The 10684-nt window shown below is 42.4% G+C and overlaps 1 protein-coding gene and 1 non-coding gene across 2 annotated transcripts; both read right to left on the bottom strand.

Annotated features, from left to right (window-relative positions):
- Positions 1-1618: 1618 nt before the first annotated feature.
- On the bottom strand, positions 1619-1757 carry LOC112872483. The gene has a single exon (XR_003224678.1). It is a non-coding gene; the product is annotated as a small nucleolar RNA Z247 (small nucleolar RNA).
- Positions 1758-4007: 2250 nt separating this feature from the next.
- Positions 4008-5540, bottom strand: LOC112903025 (bisdemethoxycurcumin synthase-like). The gene is made up of 2 exons (XM_025972231.1): positions 5302-5540; positions 4008-5210 (listed from the first exon to the last, which is right to left on the bottom strand). The coding sequence occupies exons 1-2, from the start codon at positions 5498-5500 to the stop codon at positions 4183-4185; spliced, it is 1227 nt and encodes a 408-aa protein (XP_025828016.1). The 5' UTR covers positions 5501-5540; the 3' UTR covers positions 4008-4182.
- Between the last annotated feature and the right edge of the window lie 5144 nt (positions 5541-10684).

Genomic DNA, 10684 nt, shown 5'->3' with positions numbered 1-10684 from the left:
TGAATAAGCCAAGTCTGGTCTGGTGAGAGTAAGATATTGCAATGCACCCACTATACTCCTATATCTTGTACTATCTTCTGGTCCCAACAATTCTCCCTCATGACTAGAGAGTTTTTCCGAAGTTGACAAGGGTGTTGGAGCAGTTTTGCATTTGATCATGCCAACACGAGACAATATTTCTTGAGCATAGTCTTCTTGAGACAGCAGCAGCTCTTGTTTGTCTCTTTGAACTTTGATGCCCAAGAAATAATGTAGATTGCCAAGATCCTTTAGTGCAAAATCCTTGCTTAGATCATGCAATAGAGCTGTCACGGCTTCACTAGATGAACTTGTGACAATAATATCATCAACATATATGAGCATATAAATGACAATTCCTGATCTTTGATATATAAACAGAGAAGTATCTGACTTAGAAGCCTTAAAACCAAGATCAATAAGTTTAGAACTTAATCTTGCATACGAAGCCCTTGAAGCCTGCTTTAGCCCGTAGATAGCTTTATCAAGTCTGCAAACAAGATGTCAAGAACTGTCATCTTCAAAACCAGGTGGTTGTTTCATATAAACCTCCTTTTCCAGAACACCATGTAAGAACGCGTTCTGAACTTCCAACTGTCTAAGGCACCATCCTCTAAAAATAGCAAGAGACAGAACTAGTCTAACTGTAGCAATTTTGACAACTGGACTAAAAGTATCCTCATAATCAATGCCATAATGTTGTCTGAATCCCTTAGCTACTAGACAAGCTTTGTACCTGTCAACCGAGCCATCTGCCTTCTTCTTAATCTTATAGACCCATTTGCAGTCAATCAAATTGTTACCCTGTTTTGCTTCCACATAGGAAAAGCTGGATGACCAAGTCTACTATGCCATCTAGAGCTGGACGGCTCGTTGACTCCAAAAGCTTGTTTGCTGGGTACTCCTTTAGAAGGGTGTGGTCCTAGAGGATATAGGCCACCTCGAGATCTACCTTGATACAGGATTTTCTTCGTTCCCTGATCCTTAATAAGAAAGAAGTTGGGATGAAATTCTAGAAAGGCATCATTATCGCGTGCTAGCTTATGAACAGAAACAAGATTTTTGCTAGCACTAGGAACATGAAGAACATTATTTAGAAGCAGATCTTTGCTAGGGGTATGTAAAGTTGTAGAGCCAATGTTATTAATTTTCATACGTGATCCATTGGTGGCATGGACTTGATCTCGTCCGGTATACTTGTCGCGGATGGTTAATTTCTCCAACTCCGAAGTGACATGATCTGAAGCTCCACTATCAACGTACCAATTTGAGTCATAGCCGTATCCAGTTGTAGCTGCCCCTGCTGTCTTCTGGTTTTGTTGATCATCATCATCATCATCATACCTATACCAGCATCTTGGGGCTTCATGTCCTTCCTTCTTGCATATCTGACACACCGGCTTGGTGTTGCGCCCTCCCTGTCTGGGAGCATTGTTGGAGCTGGAGGTGTTGTTTCCACGGTTCTGGTTGTTGCAACCAGAATTGCCACGGCCACGACCACGATTGTTACCATGGCCGCGACCTCTGTTACCACGCCCTCGACCAGCCATGTTAGCCGAGGATTGGTACTGACCACTCTCTTGGTACATCTCCAACCTCTGATCGTAGGAAAGTAGCTCGGAGTACAAATCACTCAAGGAGATTGATCCAACACGACCAAGAACTGAAGATACAAAGGGGTTATAATCAAAATCTAACCCGGTAAGAATGAAGTGTACCATCTCATCATCATCGATGGGCTTGCCGATGGTAGCAAGCTCGTCCTTGAAGGCACACATCTTGGTGAAGTATGTTGTAGTTGACATGCCACCCTTCTTGAGCGTGGCAAGCTGCACGCGCAGGTTCGTGACCCGAGCCTTGGAGTGTGCTGAAAACATTGTTGACAGCGCCTTCCATGCTTCTGCAGATGTAGTCACCGTAGCCACCGGTGCTAGTGCATCTTTGGTGAGAGAATTCAGCAGGTAGCTTAGTAGCTGCCGATCCTTGGCAATCCATGAGTCGTACTCAGGATTGCGGATGACTACCTGCTTGCCGTCCTTGTCGACCTGCTCGATGGTCTTTGGCGGCTCATGGTCCTGAACCATCTAGGATTCCCATGAGCTGAGCACCCCGTACTGCAGGAAGAAATTGCGCCTTCCATAGTAGATAGTTGTCCCGATTTAACTTCTCTGAGATAGAGCCGAGTTGCACCGGTGTTGGCAAAGCTGAAGATGACGACGCCATGGAGCACTTCGACAAGGTTATGGATGTTTTGTGGAAGAGGTTGCTCTGATTACCATGTAAGATTGAAGGAAACGTGGTTGCCTATCCTGGCTAGCCACGAGTGCATGTTTATATATGGCAATTGCCAAGAGTTTTACAATGATACGGTAGCAGTTACAGACTCGGTTTGGCTCGTACAAATCAATCTATGTCTATATCTAAGAGCTTAACAAACCGAGTATGATACAATCTACCACATCTAGTTCCGAATATATCTGTTACAAAGATCAGATTATTCTAACACATATTGCGTGCACAGATGTCGCCATGGACGATGTTGGCAACGGTTTACAATGCGATAGTACACCTATGGACCCTGTGGGTGCCAACTATATCATCTATCCCGTATATCCTAAAATATATATAGCTAGTTTTAGCCTTCAAAACTTGCTTCAGAATAAGAATATAGCTATTTTTGAGTTCACAAATATGTTTTGTCAAAACTCAAAACAAACCATCACGTCATACTTTGTGAAAACTCAAGTAACGGGCGTTAATGTTTTGTAGTATGAGACGTTTTAAACAGACACACACATTGGAAGGATATAATAACCCAATTCTATGGTTTTACGCTGCTAGACGATACTGGAAGCTCATCAAGTTACATCTATGATGCAAAAAAATGACATAAAATTCTCTTGTTGGTTTGCAATATATTTCAGAGGCTCTTGTGTTTTGGAATCAGAAGTGTACGTGGTGTTGAATGTCAGCTCCTTCAATGAAACGCTTGTACGGATCTGGGTAAACAACATCAGCGAGGGCGAGCTCTAGCCCAAATAGGATGAAACCATCCCATCTCGTATCATCCCCAAACCAAACACATGCATACACAACTGTCTGATACCAGGTGCCTAGATTGAAAAATGTTATTGCGTGTAGGATAACAATTTTTAGAAGCTATATAAGTTTATAATAGCTCCATTTGATTTGATCCAAATCCAATATAAGGCACAAAAACTGCAAACTGAACCTGAATGACAATGTGTACAGAACGCAAAAAAAAGAGGGACAATTAAATGGGTAAAACTTGGTGATGGCAATGCTCAGTTCTTTCATGCAAATGCTACAAAAAAATTCAGCTAAAATACTATTACAAGCAACAACAGATGCACATGGCAACCAACATTTTGATCAGCATCGGGAGATAGATTCATCATGTACATGGCTATGGAATAGTACATGTCAACACAAGCATAGTTTTTTTTTCTGGCTGCTGTCAAAAGATAGACTTAACATATATAAGGGGAATGCTCAGAAGATAAAACATGACCCTAGATGATTACAGCTGCATCTTTTGTACTTCCACTGAAGATGAGACAACTGAACATCTCTTCTCCACTGTACCTAGCGTCGCAATGTTGGCAGAAAATCTCTCTGCAAGTGCACCGCCCTAATTTATCTCTAATACAAATACATGAGAGCTTCAAATCACAAGTTGGCAAGTCCTTCTTCATAGAGATCACGGTTCTCATGTCCTGAGCTATCTGGAACACAAGAAATGATTTTATCTTTCAGCAAAAAGTCCCTTCATTGTCTTGAGCTGCTGCCTCTTTCAAGTATGAATTTGCTATGGTTATCCACAGAGCAAAGAACAAATACCTACCTTCTATTGTAGAATGGCTAAACAGTATGTTGCAATTTTTTCCTTTTATTGTTGTTGGTCTTTTTGTAAACTCTTTTTTTACCTATTTTTAATATATAATCAGTAGGGGATAAAACCCCTCCTGTTTCCCTAAAAAAATATTATTTAACTTTCAGTAAAAAGTCTGTGATAAACTTACATACACACTCCTTCAAGCCTATAGTAACATTATTAGTATGTTTTTCCACTTTCCAAGTTATCGACTATCAAACCCTAGCTGTTCTGTCTCGCATTCTTCTTGCTTCAGGAAGCTGCGAAACCTAGTACTTTTCATCCTTCTGGCTGCCGGTGGCATGCAACACTACAGTCTCCGTTGTGAGTCCCGGCCCGAGCCCCGACATGATTCCCCACGCGCAGTCCTTCCCTTCCTTGTCAAAGTCATCTTGCCGGCGGCGGCGTATCTCGTCGAGAACAAAGATGACCGTCGCACCGCTCATGTTGCCGTACTCGCTCAGCACGTGCCGGCTTGCCGCAAGCTTCTCAGGCTCCAGACCGAGGGCGCCCTCGTAGCGGTCCAAGATGGCGCGGCCGCCGGGGTGCACCGCCCAGAAGAGCCCGTTCCAGCCGCCATCGCCAACGTTAGGAAGGCCCAGCGGCGCCAGCGTGTCCACCAGGCACCGCTCTATACTGCCCTGGACAAGCATCGGGACCTCGACGGACAAGTAGCTGTTGGTGAGGCCGCTCTCGGTGAGATTCATCACCACGGCTTGGTCTGTGCCCGGTAACGTCGTCTGCGAGGCCGACAACATGTGGAAGACGGGGCGTTCGACGGGGCCGGTCGCGTCGGCGCCGACGATGACCGCGCCGGCACCGTCACCGAACAGGGTCATGGCGACGATTTGGTCGATGTGAGTGTCGTCCGGGGGGCTGAACAACAGGATGTTGGCTTGCGTACAGGCCACAAGCACGCGGGAGCCGCTGTTGTTCTCGGCGATGTCCTTGGCGACGCGGAGCGCGCCGACACCGGCAGAGCAGCCGTGAAGGTACAGCAGCGTGCGGTGCACGGTCGTCAGGAGTCCAAGGAGCCCGGCCAGGCGAAGATCTGCGCCTGGCTCGTGGACGCCGGCGTTGGTGCAGACCACGAGATGCGTAATGGCGGCCGCCGGGCGGCCCCAGGCCACGATCGCCCTCGACGCTGCCTCCGCGGCGAGGTTGTGCGCGGCGTCCGCGGTGATGCCCTGCCGCGCGCCAAGCGACGACGGAGCTGCGCGGTCGATTATTTCCGGGTGGCCGTCGATCATCTCCTCGGTGTGGTAGAAATGGCGCTTCTTGATGCCGGATTTGTCGCCTGTGTAGGAAACAGCAAGAATCTAATGATGTGGTAAAACAATATGATCTATTGACACTTTTTGATTAACTGAGCTGAACCAAATCCGTACATATTTTCTTCATCTTGGCTTTGAGCTTGGTGAGGTGGTCGCTCTTGGTGACACGGAAGTACCAGTCGGGGAACTCGTCTTGTTCGATGCAGTTCGCCGGGTTTGCTGTGCCGATGGCTAGTATTGCCGCGGGGCCATCGGCACGCTGTTTCTGATGGATGTCAGAGAGGACGGTGCCCGGATGGGCAGTTGCAGCCATGGCTGTTGGATTGCTAGAAGCAGATGTGTTCCTCGGACGAAGTCCTACGCAGTTGAGGAGATGCTCTTGTACACTATTTATATAAACATAGTTGAAACTGAACTGCGCAAAAATTCCATCTCATGCTGCGTATGGTGGTGGCCAGCTAACTGCCAAGTGCCAAACAAACCGGGCATCGCAGTCGAAACCAGCTTGGAGATTGAATGTTATTGTCAAAGAACTGACGTGAAACTAATTGTAAGTTTTGAGTCTTCACATGCAAAGAAACTGTTCTTCACATGCATGTCGTCAACAGTCAACGAAGATGGTTTAAATGGCCCTCCACATGATTTAAATGATAGCGTTGGGTGATTTGGAGGACTAGTAGAAATAAACAAGATTCCATTTAGACACCCATGTGAATGGGCTTTCTCGATTGTTCATTGAAAAATAATCTGTCTCATTGTTGATGCAAAATCCAATAATTCCACTGAGGGTGTGTTTGGTTCAGCTGTGGATTCCTGAAAATCTGATTTCTGGAATCAGCTGTGGGAAAACTGCTATGAGCTGGCAGCTGTGGGAAAGCTGAAAGCTGTTAGGCTGAAACAACTGTCAGCTGTGGATTTCTGTAAGAAATGTCTGTTATGCCCCTGAGATCCCATAAGGCTGTTTATATGCTAATTAATTGCATGGACATGTAGATGACCGTTTTGGAAAGAAAATATCCATGTTTGTTAATATTTGACATATATAATATTTTATACAAAATATATATCCACGTTATAAAAATAATTGAACAATTTCTTTTTTTCTTTCATTTTTTTTCTCGGTATTTCTTTCCTCTTTTTTTCTTTCTATTTTTCCTTTCTTCTTTCTTTTTTTCCCTTTTCCCTTCTCCCTTTTCCTGTTCCTTTCTCCTTCCTCCGCATACCAGCATGGGGGGCGGGCGGCGGCGGGGGCGCGGCGGGGCCGGCCCGGGGGGCGGCGGGCGGCGGCAGGGGACGCGTCGGGGGGGGGGGGGGGCGGCGGGGGCACGTCGGGGGGAGGCGGCGCGCGCAGGCGCTGTCGCCGTCTGCGAGGAGGAGGCGCACAGGAGATGGATGGGGAAAGGATCGCTCGGGAAAGAAAAGAAGCGAACCGGTACATCGTAAGCAGTGGCAATGCGGGTAATTTTACCTGCAGGAATCGGTAGAATCTGGGCTGCTGCCCGCTGCGCCGTTCCACTGTGGGAATCGATCGATTTCGAGAAATCGCTTCGCGTAGCTGAGCCCTTTGGTTGCGATTACAAATTCTCCGAAACGAATCGGTGGTCCGAATCGGAACCAAAGGGAGCCTGAATGTGCCAGAATGCATAGATTGTGACGAATCATCTTGCGGTGCTCATGGTGCAAACCGTGTACAGGAAGACTCACCGATCGCGGTTGGGAAACGTCCGTTGTCCCGGTTTCCCAACCGGGACCGCCAATCTGGGACTAAAGGCCCACGCCTTTAGTCCCGGTTCTGGCAACCCCTTTAGTCGCAGTTGGTAACACCAACCGGGAATAAGGAGACTCCTAGCCGCGGCGAGGCAGGGATTCCTAATTCCGGTTGGTGTTATCAACCGGGACTAAAGGTTTTTTTTAATTTTTTCTATGTTCCCTTCCATTTATTTTTTATTTCATTTATATTTTCTACGTAGTATTTTATAGTATTTCTACATGTTTCTAAACGCGCGCTTGTTTGAGCTAAAAAATATATATCAAGTGGGATTTACCACTAAAGTGCAACAAAACGAAACATGCATAGATATATACATACAAATACAAAGTGCAACAGAGTTTTATATGATATCTAAGGTATATTTACTACTTCTATCAAGAATGTGTCCATCATAGTGGAATTCACCATCTTATTTGATGACTTGCTTATAAATAAATCCTGCCATGGCTCCTTGAATCGCCAAAACTCTTTCTTATGGAAGGAGCTGATCCCACATCCTATGGATTCATAAAAAAGTGAAAAATACTAATTATGATAATTTTCAAAATTAGTTGAAACATTGCAAAATATTGTTTATTACTTACTTCTGCTTCCCAAGAAGTATATGTCTTGTAAGGACCTATAAGAGTGTGAATGTTCTCGTAAGTATAGTATGCGCATAAATTATTACCTTATGCTTGCCTCAAACTCTTTAAGAGAAAAGAAGTCATTAGGTAGCCATATGAATATACAATAAAACAAATGAAATGTGCAAAGCAGCATCCAGTACGTACTAGAAAGTATGTCTTCAATCTAACTTCGCCTGTTAAATTACGTGGTTCTTTTTCACTTAACTTTTACCAAACGCTACGCCTGACCGAGAACGAATAAATATATTTATCGCTAAGCGCATGTAAAGAATTCTCACAATTAGTAATTATCTTTTCAACAAGTCGGTCATATCTTGGTAAGGTTCTGGCTTTTTCTTCAATGAATCCATAACAATCGCTAAGCGCATGTTAGGAATTATGTTAATTAGTATCCAGTGATTTCTGCAAGATTATACAGAGCCACTTTTTATTGGGTTAGAAAAATTCAATTATACAAAAGTAAAAGGGTTACACGGCAGAAAACACTCACTGAAAGTTGTTAGGAAATACTATATTCTGCTTGTAATGCTGAATGGATAAGAACTTGTATAATTTACCAAATGTTTATTGAGGCTTGTCCTTTAGAGTAACGCAATTCACAACCATTAGGTCGATGAAATTCAAGTGAAAGCAGTCATTCTTCCTGCAAGTTTGAATCTCCATTCTACATGATACAAAAGAAACAAGAAATCTATAGATTGAGGGTATGTAATAAGATTCGCTAATTATGTAAATGAAAATTAAAGAACACCACTTATAGAAGCTAGGTGCCGATGAAACTGATGTCGAGGATGTCTTAATGGTATAATTGGTATAATTCTTTGAAATACAACCATATCACATCATCGCCATGAAATATTATATCACACCCGGTTTTAAGGATAAAACCGAATGTATAACTATATGTATGCCAGGATCAAGTTCCATACATATAGTGACTTTATCAGTGAATAATCAGCAACGATATCACAAAAATAGAATTAAAATACTATAAAGATTATTAGAGTTATACAGCTTATCCTGGAAATAAAGACTCCAAACTTCATAGGCAATCGACTAGGGGTTGCGTAGGCCTAGAACTCAACATCATCTTCAAAAGACTTCACATTACTTTCTCCTTTGAGCAGCAATTATAATAAGCTTAAATACACTTATGGTTGGTACTCAGCAAGTGTTGGGAATTATATGACATGAAGGCCAAAATTAAGGAAAGGCTGACTGGCTTAAAACGATAAGCAATTTTAGTTGGCCAAATTTTATTAGCACCTGATTACTAAGGTATAAGTTCATACCAAAACCCACATTAAAAGAAACAGAACAGGTACAACAGAAACATAACCATAACCATAAACATGGTCCACAATTTAATTCATCGTCAAGTTCAATTATCATGTGAGGGTCCAAACCGCTCTTAACCGTGAGCACGACTGATATATCATTTTTCACTCTACAGATGTTGTACACTTTCTCCACAATTTGTGTCTCCCAATTTGCCCAAGGTAGCTAGCCTCTTAAACACTTCCGAGGTGAGTTGCAAGGGATTCACTGAGAAGCCTTTACAAAGATTCCCTAACTTATGACAATCCGCTAAGATTTCAAGTCAAAGCGGCCATAACTCTCCCTAGTGAGGTAGTGCCTTAGCCAAGGACCACATATCAAAGCGTCAAGAGGACCGAGCTATACCCCGTTGATGCAACTCCTCTTGCCCTTTCGGTAAGATCGTCATAAGCTGGTGTTTCTAATTAATCAGACAAGACCAGAGCTATATAGTATTGTGGTTGCACTATTTTCCTGAATGGTTCTCCATATTCCGATTAAACATATGATGTTGTATTAACAACGCATAGCGCATGAACATGGATAGAACAGGTGTAGTATCATCATTATTGTCATCATGGTTATATATTATTCCTAAACCGGAACTAGTTATAGCAACTAAGTAGAAGCTACCCAACAAGAAAGATAAAACCTAGATTGACAAGGAAAGATCATAAAGACTAGGCATATCCTTAATTAGGATCCATCAAGTTAAGACACATGCATGCATAAAGAAAGTTATATTTATTGCAATTATTAGGATAAAAGTATGGTCACAGAAACACTTGCCTTTCTTTTAGAGAATAGCTGCTCAGAGTCTTCAACTCTTGTTCTTGAAACTCTTAATCTTCAAAAGTCTTCGATCGCGCGCCTTCTAACGTCAAATGAGCATCGCGCCCAAGCAAAACAACAAACAAACAAAAAGAGCAGCTAAGAACACATACACCAAATAAAAAGAAAGCTTTAAAAGAGAGAACTAAAGGATAGGGCTCGTTGCTACGATCACGAGAGCGTAAGAAACGTGGAAAACGGAACTACGATTGAAAAGAAACAGCTATCGGAACGTTTATGTTATAAAAGAGAACAAATAAACTATAAGCTTCATTTATTTTAATTTGGAAAACTAATATAAAAGATATTCAAAAGAGAATATCCCTAATTATAATTAACTCATATTATATTTGCATTTATAAAGATGAAGTAGAACTTAGTCCAATTTTATTTATAATTATCTAGGTATAAATTACACTAGTTAATGAATTAATTAGCAAAGAAGTTGTGAGAACATCTAAACGCATAATTTAATATGATTCGTGTTGAAATAACAAATTATAACTAAAATACATTTATGCTGGTATTAATCAAGCTACATTAATTGAGAAAACTGGAGTATAGATCTAATTGGATTTTAATTGGAAAAACTAGATGAGATGTCATTAATTAAATTAAATCTATATTTAATTTTAAAATTAGAAACTATGGTACAACAGCACTATTAAACGATAGCTTAGGGTTTTAGAAGACTAACACAAAAAGAATGGATCAAAACGGATCTAAAACGCGGAAACTACGCATGAAACAAGGTTGCAAGGACCTATACGTGATTTCAAGGGCTAGTAGGGAAGATTTGCAAGACACAAAAACAGTGCTCGCAAATTAGGAAAAGTTTAGGGTTAGATCTGAAAAATACCACGGGTGGGGCTAGGTTGAAAATATGCAATAGATCCAGGGGGTTTCTGCAAAGTTTGCAAGACACACGAAAAACTGCAGGAATTACAAG

The sequence above is a fragment of the Panicum hallii genome, chromosome 8 (assembly GCF_002211085.1).
Source record: "Panicum hallii strain FIL2 chromosome 8, PHallii_v3.1, whole genome shotgun sequence".
Taxonomy (NCBI): domain Eukaryota; kingdom Viridiplantae; phylum Streptophyta; class Magnoliopsida; order Poales; family Poaceae; genus Panicum; species Panicum hallii.
The sequence above is the reverse complement of the archived record's forward strand: the minus strand, read 5'-3'. Positions and strand labels throughout refer to the sequence as shown.